This window comes from Saccostrea cucullata, unplaced genomic scaffold (assembly GCF_032062105.1).
Source record: "Saccostrea cucullata isolate Sc308-1 unplaced genomic scaffold, CSIRO_AGI_Scuc_v1 ctg1910, whole genome shotgun sequence".
NCBI classification, from domain to species: Eukaryota; Metazoa; Mollusca; class Bivalvia; order Ostreida; family Ostreidae; genus Saccostrea; species Saccostrea cuccullata.
In genome coordinates, this window is record NW_026937402.1 from 1 (window position 1) to 20,985 (window position 20,985).

Genomic DNA, 20,985 nt, shown 5'->3' on the forward strand with positions numbered 1-20,985 from the left:
CCGTCCGTTACGTGTGTCCCCCTGTCCTGGCCTGCTTATCTTCAGTAAGGATCAGAAAGTCACTAGAGCGGCCAGCAAGTAAGTATCCAAACTAATCTATAAGACATTACATTAGATTCATAAATCACTGTAAATGATTTTCCCTAGCCTGACTTAAAATTTTGAGTGACTTGTTAACTAATGATCGAATGATATGTTGGCATTCATCGGATAATTGTGTCAACTGTCACCATAAAGTTCTTATTGACTTTTTTACCCCCTACTTGCTATATCTTTTAAAACGAATAATATATGTATTTAAAAAAATACATGAAAATATTAAGAGTTTGCATATAAGAATTTCGGAACAGTTTGTCATTTCAAGGTTATTTTGAAGAAAGTTGCTTTATCTAATTTGACTCGTAAATCCTTATCAAGTTACACTTTTGACCCCTTGCCTTACATTATATGAAATATTATTATACCTTACTTTGTATAAATTCCGTTTATGATATTGTATAAATATCAAAGAAAGATGGCACAACGAAATTGTTTCCATGAAATATAAATTTAAAATTCAGTCCATAAATGCATGTCAACAACCTCATTCTGTATTTTTATATAGATTATCATATAAAAAATATACTTATCATTGTGGCAACCTCGGCGAAAGTGTAGCATCTTCTTCCCATATAGTTTTATAGTTCATTAAAATATTGACCAATACGAGTTGAGCATAGTCGGAAAATGAACTACGGCGACCTTTCAATATCCAGTCGCGTTTTACGTAACATTGTTTATTGAGGTGAAAACAATTATATTCATTGGTTCCACATGACGTCACACCGTAGAGGCGTGTAAATGCAAGACAAAGATACTAAATCGTAACAAGCTGTCAAGGACATAGGAGATCATATGTATAAGATCTGACTTAATTCGATTGGCAAGAGCATATTTTACGTACGGATGATTTCTATAACAGGGCAGACTAATGAAAAGCATGTTTATGAGACTAAAATATTAAAAGTTTCGTTTAAAATTTAGTCTTCATTTTGCAAATTCTATGGTCGACAATATACCATGTCAGCAAGGGTACAATCTGTCGTTAGGTCACATGCTGGAGGGCGTTTTTCATACTAACTGTTAGGCAATCTCCTTTACCCACTGAATTGTCTACGGGTGTTCTGTTATTTCCCGATCATAAGGAGCATACGACGGGTGTTTCAGATTGGTACGGGGTGATTTTTTTTGCTACCTCCACAGCACCTACCGTATATACTCGCCTATAAGTCGGTTGTATTTTATAAGCTTATATATCAGAAGGACAGAACTCATATAATACCATTAATTTGATAGCTCGCCTATAAGTCGGACAAACAGTTTTAGACCAGAGATTAACTCCCAAAAAGCCGACTTATAGGCGAGTATATACGGTAGTCCAGCTCCCGATGCTGTAGATGTCGACAAAACGCAATTTGCCCGAGAAATCAGTCAATAAATGTTTTGTTATACCTTTCATTTTATGAATTTTTTAAAACATGTATTTTGTACTGTCTTTTGTGATGTAACAACAAGACTGTCACTTTTGAACACCAACGAATGAAAATGAGATTAAGCTCCGACCATTATGTGACGTAAGCGTCCAACATCTCACTCATCGGTCCAACATCTCATTCAGCGGTCCAACATCGTTTTTTATGCCCGCTCAGAAAAACATTAGAAATGTTAGACTTTTTTTCGTAGAAAGGATGTATTCGCTTTAACAAAAAAATTGACCTATAGGAGAGAAAATTTTCCCGGAAAAAGTGACATTTAAAAATCAATCTTTATTTGTTGTTTTCTACCGTATATATGTCTAAATTTTTTAAATTTGTATTTTATACCTAAAATTTATTATTTACAACTTTACAAGAAACCTCCAAAGTTGATCGAAACACCATTTTGTCCTTTAAAGCGTTGATTTTTGCATGAATTTTGGCCTTGAAGTCCATCAGGGCAGGCCTGCCCCTAAATAAAATTGTGATATTTTGATAGGTTAGGATGTAAGGAATAATTTAAGATAAGATTTATTTAGGGGCACCCCTGCCCTGGGGTCGAAATTCACAAAAACCCTACAAAAAATAAGGAAACCAGATTTTCATAATCTGCTTTAAATTTATGCCAATCGTCCTTATAATCAGACTAGCTCATTTGATATATACGCTGTCTTTTATACTTTGGATACTCTCTTTTTAAAGTCGGGGGGTTCGAATCCACCTGGTACAACACTTATAAAGTTTTAGATTTCGCCTTTTCAAAGACTATTTTAATTTTCTTTATAGACTTGTGTATTTTTCCTTCAATTTTCTATCCCTTATGCATGCCCATTCTTGATATAAGAAACACTAAAGAGATATCAAATCGTAGCAACCCAGTGTACAGTTGTCAGTCAGGTGGAACGAACCTCAGCATAAGCACACTTTCTCCGAGGACAAGAATAACTCACTGTGTGTTACTCAATACGGGCATTCTTGGCAGCATTGAGCTGCGATGAATTTCAATGTATATATTCCTTAGAATTTAATCACATTGATTTTGGCTACATATTTCAGTAAATGCACTCCCTTGGATTTCATTTAGGCCTTTATAATTTGCACACATTAATGACAAGTTTTTATTATATCCACGGATAAATAGCCTAGACATAAAGAATAGAATTTCAGAGACAGTAGACATTACCTTTATGCACAATGAGAAGTAAAGACAAATATCAATTATTACATTTGGAGATAACAAACTCAGAAAACCAATAAAAAGGGTTCCTCCTATCTCGCCTCACTGAAATAAAGATTTAGGAAAAACAAATTGTTATATGTATTCAGCCTAATGTTATTAATCAGAACGGATATCAACAAGCTTTTTGTAGAGAATAAAACCAAGCCCGGTCCTATAGGTCAGATCCCTATAATGAAGTGATCCTTTGTATAGGAACAAATTTTTAAAGGTATAACATCATCCTTTGTCTGTTGACTGAATCAGTTTTAGACCTCCCGAGTTTGCTGTTTATTTTAGAAAAAAAATGCTACATATATAAGGCCATCCAATTTTAAGATTTAAAAAATTGCTTCTCTTTCAACAAGAATTTCTTTTTTTTTTACTTAGTGAGACCAATCTTGGTACCCAGTGTGTTGGTACTGACCATTTTTCTGCTGTGCATAGCTCGTATGTATTTAAAACATTTTTTAAAGTTTGTTGCTTAATATCCCTCTCGAGAATTTTCATTCATATAGAGACACCACTATTTGCCGGTGGAGGACTGCAAATATTTCATTTCTTGGCACTCAGGTCCATTATGCAGTGAGGGATCTTTTTTCGTGCCAGCATCTTCTGGTATAAACATTCTCATCCGAAGAACCGATCTTATGTATAAACATTCTCATCCGAAGAACCGATCTTAACGTCCAGCAGTGGATTCGAACCCGCCGCATAAGGATCAGATTCTCACTCCGCGATCTTTAAGATGTATATATCATAATAAAAAATCATTTTACATAAACTAACAATACATACCATATGGAAAATGCAGATCTGAAGATTAAGGGAAGAAAAAAGAAAATCTGGAGGAGAACAAAATCAACTAGAATGGAGGAAGATAGTTTAATCAACTAGGAATAGCCACTGATAGCGTCATGCTATCCAAGTTTGAGAGGATAACTCTGATGTTTTTATATAGTTTAGCGAACAAAATGCTTGGAAACTGCCAGTAATCCTACAAACTTAGCGAAAGACTAGCTTCTCCTTAAAACTTTCGTCAGTTTTGTAGCGTTTTTTTTCCGCGTGATTTTTTTCAATGAGTATGTGTCGAGGTTGATATACGTATGACCTTTTCTATTTTCGATAACTGTGATTATAATTTAGCGACAGATGCCCGCTGCTTCACAAACTGGCGTCCATACCGCGACGTCAGGTGCTATGTTGAGATCGTCAATCATCGCTATTTACTCCGGGCTTGTCCTGCGGGCGAATACGTAAATCCAGCTACATGCTATTTGGAGAGGAAACCAAGCCACGTAAAAACGGAACACAGAACAGGTTAGTAGTAAATTCTACAAAATTAATTTAATGAGGAGTTTATAACAAAGAATACCTGCCGGGACCATCTTGACCCTTTCCTCTTGAGAAGTCACGAAGGAAATTTTCCTACGTATTGGCACCTCAAAGTTAACCTCATTTTTTACTTCAGTCCGAAGGGTAAAACTTAAAGACTTTCCCTATCTAATTGCATCTAAAACTCTGTCCCCATTTGTGTTTCAACACTTACCACTGCTTTACGATTTTCCTTTTCTTGCATTAAATTGTCAAAAAACCGAAGAGAGTCATTTTTATCACAGTGCTTTGGGAATTCGATTTTTAGGTCACCCGAGTCATTCAGGTGACCGTCCGTCGGCGTTCGCCGTGCGTTAACATTTGAACATTTTTAACTTCTTCTCTGAAACCAATTTCAACCAATTTTGACATATAGCATCTAAGAGTGATTGGAAACAAACATTGTGAATTTCAGGGTCCCTGTCCCCTGGGGCCTGAGGGGTTTGGCTTAAACCACCAAAAGTAATGCAATCTTAAAAAATCTTCTTTACTCCTGGACATCAAGCAGTCAAACTGTTGGCATGATTGTAATAGCAGTGAGCCCTCTTCCAAAATTGTGAAATTCATGGCCCAAGGGTCAGGGGTTCTGGTGTTAGGGCGGGGCAAAAAACATGTAGATCATAAAGTGAAAGCGCATTATTTCTTTTTAAATCTTCTCTAGTCCTGGGTAATAGATAAACTAAGTACATAATTATGATGAGCAAGAGTGCCTCATCAAAAATTGTGAAATTCATGGCCCCAGAGTCAGGGGTTCGGGTGTTGGGGTGTGGCTCTTTTAATTAGTAGTATATAGTGAAAATGCATTATTTCTTTGAAAATCTTCTCTGCTCCTGGGTATTAAATAAACTAACTAAATAGTTTTGTGAGCAAGAGTGCCTTTTTCAAACTTAGGTGACCCCTGGGTCTTGGGTTCTGGTGTAAGGGGGGGGGGGATGTCTATTGATTATATAGTGAAAATACATTAATTCTTCGAAAATCTCCTCCTCTTATCTTGGTATTAAATAAATAACCAAGAATGTGGTTATGATGAGCAATATTGCCTTTTCCATAATTGCGGGGCTCTCATGATTATAAATTGTAAATGCAATGGATTCTTTGAAAATCTTTTCCTTTGCTCCCGGGCAATGCATTTTTTCTTTGTTCTCTGATCTACCTCTGGGTATTAAGTAACCAAAGTTAGCATGCTACTAAGTGTATAGTTATGGTAAGCAATGGTGCCTCGTTCAAAAATGTGAATTTCGCCTCTGGTTTAAAACAAGAACCAAATTCAATTGTTGGAAAGTTGCTGAATGATACTCGGTTGAAACATAAGGTCCGTGCCTCTTGTTATTTTTCCGAATGAACACTTGATATCTTGGACATGACTCAAAACTGTATTGATATGCCTTAAAAAATGGTACACTTAAATATTATCTAAGGCTTAACTAATCTATGTAATTTTCATTGTTTTCACTGATTTCTCAATTGCAGATTGTGATCATGCTTTGCGTGGTGAAGCAGTTTATGTTTCCTGGAGTGATTTCCATACTCACAAAACAACGATTAAGACTACCACCACGACCCCCACAACAACGACAACACCAACAACGACGACAACAACACCAACAGCGACAACAACACCAACAACAGCGACAACAACACCAACGACTACAGCAACGACGACAATAACAACGGCGACGACAACAACGACGACAGCAGCGACAACAACCACACCTGTACACGACAACGACACATGTTACAGAAGTCATTCATATTATAGAGGTTTATATAAATATCATTACACGTATAAGTAAAATGAAGAGCAAATATTTTTAAAGAAAAGGCACTTCTTAATTCCTCCTGCCAAATATCAAAGATGTTGGATTTATTTCAGGATATTCATGAAATTTTATCGTAAATGTATGAAATACAAAATGCATACATCAAACATGAAAATGAATAAAATGTAGGCACAATAGTTATCAGAGATACTTTTAGAACAAAATATTGATGTCGTATGAGGTATTTGTAAACAAGAAGTAGTGGATTAGATACATTTAATTTTTTTAAATTCAACATTTAAAAAAAAGTACCAAAAAAGAATTTTTGAGAATTTTTAAATCAATATATCTTTTTCTTGCATATATTTTTTTAGCAACAAAAAGTAATATGTTGTCAAAATTGCTGTATTGAAAAAGGAGATGCCTTTAACTAATATTTCCAGGTTTGAATTTCAGAAAGTTTATACCATTTGGGTAAAAATCAATTTATTATTGTGTTTTAATATTTTCAGATATTTTTGACAACGCAAGGACAGAAAATTGCTTTTCACCATATTATGGTAAGGAGATAATCGTTTCAAGAAAACCATCGTTGTCGTTTTGTATTTTTAAAACTCTCTATATACATTTTATGAGTTAAATAGGAATTCTAATCTTGAATTCAACCAAATTTACTCAAAACCATGCATTTATATAGTTTGAAAACTTATTTTGTAGTTTTTACAAAACTGGATTATCTGCGGAAAGTTGATCTCAGTTGTCTTTCAACTTTAGTTCATGTGATGGCGAGTAAGTAGTTTATATTTGTTTAAATGAATTCGAAAATTGTTTGTAAACTAAAGTGTTAAAAGTTGTCATGTAAAGTTTTTATGCTGAAAGGTTCATTCACTTTTATTGTTGCTGGTTTTTTTTTACATTAAATCCGTTCATTAAATAAATAACCTACATGTAGCTATAAGATAAAATCTAATTAGGCAGTAATATAAATTTGTTCGATGTTGTGTCATCATTATGCCATCATGCTTTGCTTCACAGGTCTTAGTTTACCCAGCTGTGGATGTTCTGGCACCCAAATATCATATCCGTATCGCGGGGATAGCAGTAGTGAGTATAGTTCATATGTATATGTCACATTGATCATACAATATACAGGGAAATCTGTCTTTATTAAATTACTGGTCAGTTGGCAGGGGATACTAAACTCCTCCATGGCACTTGATCCCACATCTGCTGGTTTTAGGTCGATGTTTGCTTTTCTCCAAAATTTGTACTGTTAAATTGACTTGAGCTTGAATACTGTTCGTATTTACCATTTCATGTATAAATTGCCTTTAAAAAGATTCTGTAATCATAATATGGGTCACTGAACGTATATTTTGTTTTTTTTTAAACAAGAATGCTTTTTAATCACTGTCATAATACCATGCTTTGGTTTTATTCATTTTTATCGATAGATACGCATTACTATACGTGTAGGAATAACCAAATCTTTCAAGGTTAGTGGACAGATAATATATATACATATATATCAGTTATGTATTTATTGTGTATTTTTAATACATTCTTTTCGCGATGTTCTCAAAGATATATTTTTAAAACTTTATTTAGAGGTAATGAACACATACTTGACTGACCAACCTCAACATTCTGGCGAAAGTAAAGTGACAACAGTAAATTGTCATAGTCGAAATAAAGGTTTGTAATTAGGGGATTAAATTAGTATTGATTTTTCTTGCATGTTCTTAAATTTCAAATATTTTTATGCCTATCTGCTTGGAAAATATATGTTAAGCAGCAAAATAGAAGAGCCATCCAATGAAGAATTTTCAGAGAATATACTCCTGCTTTATTGAAACAAACATCCCCGCTTGTGTATTTAAAATGAGGCTACAGATAAATTAATCTATTTCTTAGTACTAGATGTGTTTGACGGATGAACGTTGAATATATTTGTTTTTAATCCATTGAATACTTATAAATTAAAACAATTTAAAATCTAAGTGGATATACAGCTGTATTGTTTCTAAAGTTTATATTACTGTATATCTTTTGTACAGTCTGGAAAGATCTACTCCGTTTACTGAATGATGGCACAGAATGCTTTGTTGATTTTGTCTATCAAATGGATGGTATGAACCATTAATTTGTCGATCTTAAATTTTTTAAAATAATGTTTAATCGAAATACATTGCAACTATCTTAAATACAAATATATTTTGCTTGTTTTTTTTCTATTTATTTCACAATGCACTGGTATCAGACTACTGAATCGATCTGATAAAAACACGATTAAGTCAGGCCATCTTTTTAAAAATCGTTTGGTAGCCCTCTCCCAATTGACTTTAAATGGCCCGACTCAAAAATTTTCTTTATATTCCAGGCCATGATATTTTTTTCATTTTATTCCTCTCATCCTACCAAAAATATGTTGAAATTTTTTTTGGGAAAAAAAATTTACTCATCTACCTTCCGACCAAATAATTTTACCCTGAATCGGAAGAAGCAAGCAAACATTAGTTTAAAGATGGCCTTATAATTCTGTTTTTAAAGTTTTTAAAGCTGTTGAAATGTTTACTAGCATTTTGATTATAAGAGTAGAAAACATTATTATTTTCTTTAATTTGCAGTTGCCTATTTTTATAACCATGAACCAAGCTGCCAAAATGCTTGCCAGTCAACTGGAACTACACAGTCTCAGAGTACGTGTATGTCTTTTAATGCCCCAGCAATGTTTTTGAACAACAAATACTTAATCGTCGTCGCAAACCAGGCCAAAATGTACGATCCTCTCCCATTCTGGTAGGAGAGAGCTATATGCGGACTCCGGACCGTGGCTTGAGACGATGATACTTAATGTGATTTTGCAAAATATCATATCGTATTTTTAATTGCACAACTAATAGATAGAGATGCATGATTCTACATTTTCAGTGGGTATCAGTTGAGTATAAGAATATAAGATCTGTTTTAAATGATTTTTTTTTCATAACTAGCTACACAGTCTACAAACCATCAACTGTCCCAAAGTGAAAGTGAGTTTTATTTTCCGTCCGTCTCATTTTTATCCCTTATAATACTCTTTATATATTTATAGAATCTCCAGTCAAAAGTATAATCAATACTCAGTGCATAACTTATTCTAATGAAACATAATCCTTGCAAATTTTATGAACATGCATGTATTTTTCCCCCTAGAATACGAGGCTTACAAGAAGGGAGAATGTCTAAGTGAACACACATGTAAGTAAATCTGTGTGTGATTATCTGGGTGGGCATGAATGACATTTTATATTAGTACATATTTATTCTTTTCTTTAGTATGGTCATTCCTTTATTATGAAGATAAATATCCAGAGGGATTGAACAGGAAACAACTGATACAGAAGATGGCAGGTATTTATTTGTTTGTTCGTCACTATCAAATAAAATTACTTTTTGGATTGTTTTTTTTCATGAATAAATAAGGTCATTCAGATATATGTTCTATAGAAAATACTCTATGATCTATAAATATATATAATTGTTTTATTCAGTCTGAATTGTAGATTTAAAATTATAAGATTTAAGTTTTTGAAACCCTCTAAATGCTAATTTTTACTCGTTATCCACTGTTCCCAAATGTTGATAATACATTTTTTTTCAACTTTTTGCAGCACTCTATCCTTCCAGTTCTGATGATAAATGTACTTGCACGAAATCGTTCGATTTACACTATAATGACTATGGAACTCAAGGTAGGATCCTAAATCGATATACATTACGTATGTAGCTACTTATTTAGTCCTATTTGTGCCATGTGCACAGAAGGCCCGAATACAATATGTATTAACTATTCCTCGGTAATTTTTTTTTATTTAATATGCTTCATGATATGAAAATAGATTGTAAACCAATTAAAATTGTTTGCTTATAAATGTATATGGATTCGTCAGGTATATACTTTTTAATTATATCGATTTCAGATAACACAGCCTTGTCTTGTTCGAGGAATACTCAAAGCTCTGCATACAGAGGTCTGTAGGCACATTACTTTATGTTTTACTACCAACACTCAAACATATTAATGAATTACTTGCAAATTTATCGTTTTAAGTCTGGTTTAAAGCTTTTTTTATATTGTTTTAGGTGCTATATCCCATCTACTGGATCATATGAATTTTGTTCAACCAGCTCCCCAGCGCTGCCAATCGCACGCATCTGGTAATTTAATTCTGTTAAAACTAGATCTGCTAGTAATAGTCTGGTTCGGGAAAAATTATAATCCTATGAAAACGTTTATTATCAGATATTAATCAGTCATGAATATTTATGACACAATACACTGTCGGATTTGAATCAATTATTTAAACGATTCCTTACGCAAATTTTCATAATGTGATGTTGCTGAACATCACGGAAGATTACTATTATCATGCAATACTAAGTACACTTGAAAATTGGAATACATCTTACCACGGATACATGATTAACCCAGAAGAATAATTATCTTTTCAATATAAATTATTGAAATTTCTTAAGATTTTGACAAAAAAATTTAACTTGAGATTAATTTGTTTCATTACTGCAATTGTCTGAATTGAAGAATACGATTTAATTGTATAGTTTGGCGGGAACTTAACGATATTCTACAAAACAACCATGATGGCGAACGTTGTGTGGAGAACCTTATTCATCATTTATATGGTAACTCAAACCATTTAAATATAGTTATTCTTAGAAAACGTCTCCTCAGTACTTTAAAAATAGTTCAGCAAATACGGAAGAAAAATTAATTCCATTGGAAGAGAATTCCTTTTCAATATTGAGAAATTGTGTGTTTATGTTGAGAAAAGATAAGCTGATACTTCAGTTCATTTATTCGGAAGATTTCTAGATGATATCCAATCATTCCTAGTACATTGATCAGGACATTCCAATTTTTTTAAACATAGGTAATTAAATACTAGGTACTGATTGTTCAGCATTTACGTTACTTCAGGTGCCGTATATCAACAAGGAGATCCATGTTCATGTCATGCAGGTGAAGTATTTTTTTTTTAATTTTGGAAGAATTTATTTCCAGGAATGAAACTTAATATTATTGTACATGTATATGATTTTAACTGGTGTTTCAATACGTATAACTTACATGTAACATCACACCTGAAAATATTGTAAAATTAATTTTGAATTCTGTAATTAATTTTTTTTTCAAGAATTAGTGTATGTTTCTGAATGTTGTTAACAGAAATGACAACAAAACCAACAACACAATCAACAACTACAACCCAATCACCAACAATAAACACGACAACAACCACAACAGCACAAGCAGTAACAAACACAACTCTTCCACCGACAACTAATGCCACCATGAACACAATCACAGTACCAACTATAACAATAACTAACGTGAATTCTACTACAAACCCTCTACAAACAACTACAATCAATAATACAACCAATACAACATTAACACCTTCCAACTCAACATCACCAGGGACAACTACAGGCAGGTTAATAGACACGTAATCGACAACATGTTGAGAGTCAACTACTTTCTCCACTTTCTTTTCATGAGGTTACCGAATGTAATTAATGTGCTTTTTAATTCTGTTTCCTTTTCTTCGTTGAAAAAGGTCAAGCTACCGAGTGTTCTAAAATCAAAACAGTCACTGAACTGGCCAAATACCAGCAGCTTTACCCAGAATTCAATAGCGACTGTTCCAATCACATATCCACGTCTAATTTAATTGTAAGGGATTTATGTAGCTCTGTTCCGAGTTCAAAACTCTGGAAACCAGGAACAAAGGTAAATTTTTATTTCTTCAAAGTGTCTGCTTTCTTTATTTACGTGTCCCTTCTCTTCGTTATTCTTTTTATTTGTTGGAAATGTTTAGCAATTATAAAATATTCAGTAGTTTTCTTCATGTTATCAAATTTTACATATGTAGCATGGCATTAACTTGCATTCGATTTCTCTCAAAAGCCTTAGCTGACGTCATAATACGATTTATGATATTGTTTATTCCACTGTTTTAAGCCATATCAGACTACTAATTGGTATTTGTTCTTGTCGAGTAAGTTTGACCTGATCGAAGCTTCATGTTATATACATTGCTTTTTGTTATTAAGGTCTTTCGTCTCCAACGGAAGACCTTATTGTTTTCGTTCGGTTTCTTTTTCCCTATTATTATTATTAAGGTCTTCCGTCTTCAGCGGAAGACCTTCTTGTTATTCTTAGGTTTCTTTTCCACTTTTATTATTCTTTTTTTTCTTACCGATTTTGTGCACGCGATTTCTCGAAAATGGCTCGATGGATTTCCATGAAACTTTCAGGACTTATGTAACATTACTTGAACCTTATGCATTTTTTTCCGATTTGATGACGTCACTTCCGGTTCGGAGAAATTGTCGATTTCACGATTTTTGAAGGGTCAGGTTGTCCGCAGACTTTCTAACAAATGGCTCTAGATAGAAACATGAAACTTTCAGGTATGATAGACCAAAGTCTATAGATATGTATAACGTAATTCATTTTTATCGGAAGTGCCGCACGTCGGCGCTCGCTATGGCCCGAAAATAGACGTTTCGCGAATTTAAAAAATTTTGACACCTTTTCTAAGATATCTTTTTACCTAGAAATATTTTGTGAGGACATATAGAATAAAAGAAGTGTAGAATTCCAAGACCTTTCAAATGATATCTCGAAAAAAGGGCTGGCCCCTAAAATGAGGGGCCTAGAGGGGCCGAAAGTTTTTTCTTTATATCTCAAAATCTATATAGAATTTGTAATACATCAAAGAAGCAAAGTTGTTCAAAATGTCAAGCTCAATACATTGGCGTCGTCAAAATTTGTCAAGCGACGTCACTTCCGGCCAAACCGGAAGTAGTCGGAAAACGCGTATTTTTGCAGTTCTTGAGAAGTTTTTGGGTAACAAATGTCTCTGGGAGCATAAAAATTTATTTTCCGTCCATCGTCGTCGCTTCCGGTCACACCGGAAGTAGCAAAAAATAGCTTATTTTGCATTAATTAACAGATCTTTAGAGGATTCAGGCTATTTGGGGGCGTTATTTCTCATTATTGTTAAAAATAAAATCTACTTCCGGTCAAACAGGACGGAAGACCTATTCGTTGCTTTGCAACGAGCTTTGCTCTAGTTATTATTCTTTTTTTTTCTTACCGATTTTGTGCACGCGAGTTTTCGAAAACGCCTCGGTCGATTTTCACGAAACTTTCAGATCTGATAGATATTGGTCTGAACCTTATTGGAAATTTTTTATATGTACGTCGTCACTTCCGGTCGTGAGATATGGGCGATTTACTGATTTTCAGAGGGTCAGCTTGTCCTGGCAATCACTGAAAAACGAATGAAGATATTGACTCGAGATTTTCAGTTATGGTAGAGGAAGGATATCTGAATTGCTTTTTTGAGTTTATATTTTTCTAGCGCAAAAGGCGTCGAAGCTCTCTTGAGCTCATTATTTTTATTGTTTTTCTGACCATCAAATTTTGTGCACGCGATTTCTCGAAGACAACTAGATGGATTTTCATGAAATTTGCAGGAACAATGTGTTGTTATCTGCCGTTATTATGTTCCCCAAACGGAGTTTGGGAACATATTGTTTTTACTCGGTTTCTTATTATTATTATTATTATTATTATTATTCTTTTTTTTCTTATTTGTTCTCCGGTACTTTTTTGTCCGGAAGTGTTCTCAGAAACTGTTCACCCAACTGACCTAAAACCTTTTTAGGGTTAATGGGTGTGTAGTGTAGGTGTGCGGAACGAAGGTCATTTTGCGCGCATACGCCTGCACGTGCGTGCGCGTGCAACACGTGAAATGACTTAAATGCTTAATATAGCTACATATGTATAACTTTTACATTTTTGAATGAAATGATTTGAAACTCATTATATAAAGATATATTAATAGTGTAGATAATGTGACACTGTCAAATTAGCACGAACTCACGCGCATGCACGTGCGCTTCGCTCTGATTGGCTGAAACAAAAATCTCAGTATCTTCTCTGTTTTTTGACGAAATGCTTTGAAATTTAAAAGATAGTCTTGAATTAGGATATCCTTCAATATTATATAGAAAAAATTTCATGAAATCACGTGCATGCACGTGTGCTGCAATCTGATTGGCTGACACTTTAAATGACTATATCGCCTATGTTTTTTGACGAAATGCTTTGAAATTTAAAACATAATCATACATTAGGATGTCCTGCAATATGATATACAAAAACTTTCAAGAAATTACGCGCATGCACGTGTGCTGCGATCTGATTGGCTGAAACTTTAAATGACTATATCTCCTTTGTTTTTTGACGAAATGCTTTAAAATTTAAAACATAGTCATTCATTAGGATATCCTACAATGCGATATAGAATAACAATCATGAAATCACGCGCATGCACGTGTGCTGCAATCTGATTGGCTGAAACTTGAAATGGCTATAACTCCCTTGTTTTTCAACCAAACAGGATGGGATTCAGAACATAGATAAATATAAGGGACTCCTACAAGAAGGTATGGTCATCATGCACGTGCACGCACGTGCGTGCATTTGGAACGAATGAAATAAGAAATACACTTGTATGAGTGATTTTTAATACTTTTGGACTGAATGCTTTCCTATATAGTATATTACAGGGAATATGGCACTAAAAGGGAGTTGGGGAGCGTTTGGGGAACATCTGTAACGGTTCCCGTTACAATTAGCACTAGTTAAATCCAAGAGATTTTTTGAAAATTCCTTTCTGGTGCAAAGTTAGTAACAATTTTCTTATTTTAAAATGACATTTGGTTCGCGAATAATCTCAAGAACGGTAAAAGATATCATTGTGAAACTTTCAGGGATTATAGATCATGATAAGTATTATTCAAGACATGATCTTTTGTACGTCGTCTCTACTTCCTGTTGTAACGGCATGCAAATTTAAAAAGTCGAATTTTTCAACTTTTTTGTTTTTCAATATTTTCAAATTATATTAGTATGGCTGATAGAAACATATCTCATTAGGCTGAATATATAATTTGTTTGTAAATTGATAAATTCAAACTCGAGATATTAACATTCAAAAATATGAAGCGGGATCAAAATGGCGGCGGTCTTTGTCAATTCCGACATTTCGCAATAGGGGTTTACAGAGGCAGCCGAGCGTTTGCTTGAACGAAAGTAACATAAGGAACAATGAAATGTGTAAGGATACTTGTATTGTCACGTCGTAGGTTCGTTGCAATTCTGCGTCAAACTTCATTTATAATCCAATGTCTCCTTACAAGTCTTCTTTAATTGGTTTTGGTTGGTTCTCAAAGTAGAAATAGAAAAGAATTAATGTGCAAATTGAGTACAATATCTACTATTTTTTGTTTTGCATCACGGAAACACATAACTTAAATCATAGTTATAATTAATAATTTTTAAAGAAACAATATATATATTAAGAACGAAACGTGACCACTGGTTTCCCATGCACACTTGTGTTATATTAAACTAATAGAAAGGACAACTGTTACAATAAGAAAACATTTTTGTAAAAGATAATTATTTTTAAAAACCGTTTAATTAACCTATATAATTTTTTTTTTCTCAATGCAAGTTATTGAACATAATGGAATCTTATTCCTAGACCCACGTAGGACGATCGAGGAATTTTTTTGGTGAAACAAACCACCTTTTTCATGAAAGTGTAGGTAATCGGAATGGTCCACTTTCGTGATTAAGAAGAATTCTTGTGCCTTTTAACATTTTATCCTATTAATGGAGTTATCCCAACACAGGTCGTATTCAACGAGATATCGGACGGAAGACCTACTCGTTGCTCGCAACGAGATCGCATCTAGTATTGTCATTATTTTTTGTCTGAGTTGCACATTCTAGGCATGAATGGTTCAGTAAGACTACAGCAAAAATTAATTTCATAATTTCTGCTGAATCTAAATCGTGAAGTTTTAAAATGTTTGAGATGTACAGTTCCTTTTAAGATATTGACAAATATATGCTGATATATTTTATACTTATCAGTTTGTATAAAATGCAGTGTACTTGAAAGATTTATTAAGAAAGATAAAAAATATATTATCATAAAATATATTGCAGAAATATATTGATGAAATACACAACACAAAAACTTTGTAAATCTTGCAAAAATACAGTTTGTCACTGCCAAAGGATATGTTCTTGAAGTGATGATACCATGTATTTTTTTTACAATAATTTATCTTATTTAGATACATGTAACTAGTAAAAAAATTAATATGCCTTCCAACCTTAGATATTAATATCATTTACACATACACATTATTTACATATGCATAAACAATCATAGCAATATGTAGGACAGGATTGACATTAGTGTATGCCCTATGTTATTTTTCCGTGTTTAGTAAAGCAAACAAGTATCTGATTTTCTTTCTGCCATATTTTTAGTGAAAGTAAAACAGTTCACCATGCAATCGAAATTATCTAATTTCACTTTGCCTAAGCATTTTTATCGTGAAATACACAATTGACACAACTGGTAAATACTTTAGCTCACGTGAGCTGAAAGCGGAAGTGAGCTATTCTGATCACAATTTATCTTGTCCGTCTCTCCGTCTGTAAACTTTTCACATTTCGACTTCTTCTCCAGAACCACTGTGCCAATTTCAACCAAACTTGCCACAAAGCATCCTTGGATGGAGGGGGTTCAAATTTGCTCAAATAAAGGGCCAAGAAATAGTGAAATTTTGGTAGCATGTTTTAAAAATCTTCTCAAGAACCACTAGTTAGGGAGAGATAAAACTAATATGGAAGCATCCCCAGGTAGTGTAGATTTAAGTTTGGTCCTTTTCAAAAGGAAGCACCTTCAGGTGGTGTAGATTCAAGTGTGTTCAAATCATGACCTCGGGGGGTAGGGCGGGGTCACAATGGACGACTTAAGTTTTACATAAAAATATATGAATTAGGAAAAATCTTTTTAAAATCTTCTCAAGAACAACAAAACCATGATTGATCATATTTATAAGGAAGCATCCTCAGGTAGTGTAGATTCAAGTTTGTTCAAATCATGACCCCAGGGGTAGTGTGGGGCAAAAATGAAAATTCAAACTTTAGGGGAAGAAAGTCACACTAAGTCAAAGAAATATGTAAGAATCCTTTACAGATTCAAGTTAATTCAAATCATCCTCCCTTCTGCCTTTTAGAGGTAGGTTGGGACAACATGCATTTAAGCTTTTCAAAACTGGATTTGTTTTTGTTTTTTCTCCTAGCCACAGTGCTCTGGTGAGCGATGTGGCCCACGGGCCTCTTGCTTTTTTGAAAATCTGAAAACTATTGAAATCAGACAAATAATTTTGTTTTGTAGGTAGTTGATGCATGTGACACCCTTATGCTTTATACACCAGTAGCAACTTTTAGTTCCTCTAGCTACCCTATAGATGGACTTGCAGGAATATTCTTGGGCTGTACCGATAAATTTATAAAAGTATGTACAAAGTTAAAATCACCTCCGTAGATTTCTATCAGGTTTGATATATATTACCATTAATTTTGCTTTCCATGACAACTTTTATTAAAAAAAAAAAAAGGAATAGGAATAACCCAACAAAAATATAGAATATCTGCGAAACAAATTTGTGCATACACTTTGATGCAATCTGTTTGTAATTTGATCTGATGTTAATTTATATTAATATTTTTTGGGCATGAAATAGGAATTAAACCAACAATATTTTTTCAAAAAATTATGAAGCGATACAAGATTTGATAAAAACAAACAAGGATTTCTGAAAACATCAGAGGTGAAATCGTTTGCCGTGAAGGAGTATCTATGCCCTGTCGATCGAACACACCCATAATGTACTCTTGTCACGGTTGAGCAAACTGAGGAATCCGCAGTCCTTTTAGTTTGAAAATAATTTATTGGTGTGTATGAAGAATGTCAGTCAATATTCAAACGAACAACAGATTGTGGTTTTAAAAGATCATTGTGTAGATACTAGATTTGCGTCGAGATTTTTTGCCCTTGATTTACCATTTCATTTCTTAGGGTCTGTCATGTCTTGGAAATTCTTAAAAGAAGATTCTTTTTGGATATTGAATCACTTGGGAGACAAACCTAAATATTTCAGATTTCATGACGATATCACATTCAGAAAGAAAATGAGGTTAAAATAAAGAAACCATACAAATGTACATCGGCGTACGAAAGCAAGCGTAATTTACGTCTCTTATAACGTCATGATCAATTTTTAATGCCTGCCTCATGTGTTTAATACGCGTATCTTAAGCATCTGATTTTTTTAAAAGTAAAAAAGAACACTTTTGCTGAAAGGACTCGATTAAATTCATTACTGTCATTTTTTTTAAAATTAGATTTATATTTCAGTCGAAATTAAGTCAAAAGATCGCCTTACATATGCTACAGAAAAAAACACAACGTTTGACGTCGATCTTGGCTCATAACGTTTGACGGCGTCATTTTCAACAAATTCAATTCCAACAACACTTCGAAAATCACGACACCAATCCTCTGCCTCTGATGCTATTTATATGAAAATTTTTATTTTATTTAGATTTTGATTCTGGATTCACCGATATAAATTTGAGTTTGATGTTTTATATAGTACGAAAGAAACATATACATATGTAATAACTATATGAGTCAATATTTCCGGATTTTTTTCGTACACCGACAGACCATGTCGGACTTCCTATAAAACGCCATAATATCATTAATATGAAAAATATATATTTAAGAATTCATTATTTCAAGAAACTTTCGATATATTATATCTATGCAAAATTTGGTTAGTATTGGTTGAATGTTTACAAAGTTATGAACATTGTCTACGACTTTTTGGGACAAACCTCGTAAGTGTCATGAATTACTTTATGTACTACCATAAAAGAAAGTCCTTAACATGTCATATCAATCTATTAATCAATATCATAGATGACATGGGTATACGACGAATACATGTAAATGATTATATGATTGGTATCATTATTCATTTTAGATTGCTGCCCAGGAGTGTGGTGGTAAATTTGAAATCCTGGAGTTTTCTCGACATTCCAATCATTTAGAGAGCTTTGCAAATACATCGTCAAACTACTATACTATAACATATTAGAAGAATAGTGTGTATTGACATGATGTAAACATTTGTGAAACTTAATGAACAATAAAGACCTTATTGCCAAATTTCCATTAATTTGATGAATTCCAATGTTTTTGATAAAAGAAACTTGGAATTTTTCACAAGTCTCTAGCAGTGTAAAAACCCAACTTTTAATAGGAAGTATTTAAGGTATGTCACTCGTCAGCTTTTTGGAAAAGTTCACTCAGATCATCTTGCTTCAAAACTATTTATTAAAATTGATTTTTATAACATATTTAAATTCAGTAATGTTAATGTTTTAACATTCAATGAAAAAAGTACTCAAAAAGCTACAAAGAAGCAAGATTTTAGAGGGACTATTTCTTGTGGTGGAAGGATATTTAGCAGATAATTCTGCAAATCTGCACATTTATTTAATTTAATATCTTGGAACTTAAGCCTCACATACTTTTACTCAGAGAATATTTTCCGTTATGACATTGCTATGAATATTTAATATAGGTCTTAATTTATATTTTTAGAACAAGTTTTACACCTTACTTCAACAAACTTTGCCAAAAAATGAAGAATGTCAAATAAGTCTAGATAAAATTTATACCATTTTTCGCCTGAAAATCACATATTTTAACCACTATTTCAAAATTAACATCACTGACACCAACTTTTTCTTTCATTATTTTAAAGTACTCGATACTTGTGACTGATCAGCACTTAAGTCGTAAAAAGCTTGATTTAAGAAAATGTTTTATTGCCTATTTAGTTTTTTAATACCTCAAATATGTTACTTTTTAGTGCAAAAAGTTCATACAATAATTAACACGCATTAATTTGCAAGATTTTTTCAATGATAAATATTATTCAAACTATTTTAAGTAAAAAAAAATTATATTTATTGTCATGGTTACATCTGATAAATTATGACAAAGGTTAAAGTAATTTACCCAAGAGTTAAAGTTCAAGTGCAAAAAGGTCAACTTCATTGTACCGTAGATCAGTAAGATGCACACTGACCCCCTATTTTCTCTGCGATTTTGAGTCACACTATATGAGTACTTAACCAAAATATACTCCTCAAAAAATCCTTGATTTAACAAATTTCACTAGTGACATACCTTAATTTTCCATTCATGGGGTAGATATAGGAAGAATTAAATCTGTCTGAAATTGAAGTTTTTAACTGCAATTAATTTAGATATATTGTTTTTATATCTTTCACTTGTTCTTGTAAGAATCGTGTATCATGCAGGAGACCATCTGGTGGCATTGCATTTGAAGTGAACACCACTAAAAGTTTTTTTTTTAACTATTGGGAAAATGTGCTGTGTGTTGTCGTTAATATTATCTAAAGCATATGCAGGTAATTAAAGAATAAAACTTTAAAAAATAGTAACCCTTGCTAGATATTTCAGAAGTTATTTTTTTTTGCTTGTCATTATTTCAATTAAGCATTGAATTATTATTTTTTGAAAAATGCAGTCTCATAACTGCAATGGTGTGTGCAAACAAATTGGGTAAAGTGTGTTGGCTCGTTATGAAAATTTGTTTGCACACACCATTGCAGTTATGAGACTGCATCTTTCAAAATGGATAATTCAATGCTTATATTTACATTTTTTTATCCCCTTTATTTTCCGCAATTTTGATTTTTCTGTTTAAAATCCCCGCATTATCCTTCAGGTAAGTTGCAATTGATAGAACAGCCTTTGGAACGGCTTAATCCGGAAACGAAAATAGTGAACAATGATAACATATAACAATAATGAAAGATTTTTTTTTTTTTTCAATCTAAAATGATAAACTATATTTTTGCAACAAAGAAATATAAATTAATTGTATAACAGACAGAAATTTTCGTTTTGTTTTAACAGTAGCGGCGTAGTCCCTGTATTCATACACCAGACAGACTTTGGTGATAAGGTCTTGTGTGTTATGTGTACTTATCACTTGTAATTTTATGGGTCAAACACAGTAAATGTAAATATTAAATGATATCAACAATTACAGATGCCCTATACTAGTATATCTT

The 20,985-nt window shown here is 33.1% G+C and overlaps 1 protein-coding gene and 1 long non-coding RNA gene across 2 annotated transcripts; both read left to right on the top strand.

The window, feature by feature from the left end:
- Nucleotides 1–14: 14 nt before the first annotated feature.
- On the top strand, nucleotides 15–11,375 carry LOC134248134 (mucin-5AC-like). The gene is made up of 20 exons (XM_062730547.1): nucleotides 15–78; nucleotides 3,121–3,180; nucleotides 3,877–4,050; nucleotides 5,575–5,865; nucleotides 6,377–6,424; nucleotides 6,582–6,653; nucleotides 6,900–6,968; nucleotides 7,319–7,360; nucleotides 7,473–7,559; nucleotides 7,922–7,993; nucleotides 8,492–8,569; nucleotides 8,858–8,896; nucleotides 9,060–9,104; nucleotides 9,183–9,257; nucleotides 9,518–9,598; nucleotides 9,827–9,877; nucleotides 9,990–10,064; nucleotides 10,467–10,547; nucleotides 10,843–10,884; nucleotides 11,092–11,375. Coding segments are annotated over exons 1-20 (1,767 nt in total). The 5' UTR covers nucleotides 15–77.
- Nucleotides 11,376–11,486: 111 nt separating this feature from the next.
- Nucleotides 11,487–19,025, top strand: LOC134248131 (uncharacterized). Its single transcript, XR_009987984.1, has 3 exons — nucleotides 11,487–11,655; nucleotides 17,204–17,323; nucleotides 18,858–19,025. It is a non-coding gene; the product is annotated as an uncharacterized LOC134248131 (long non-coding RNA).
- Nucleotides 19,026–20,985: the final 1,960 nt, after the last annotated feature.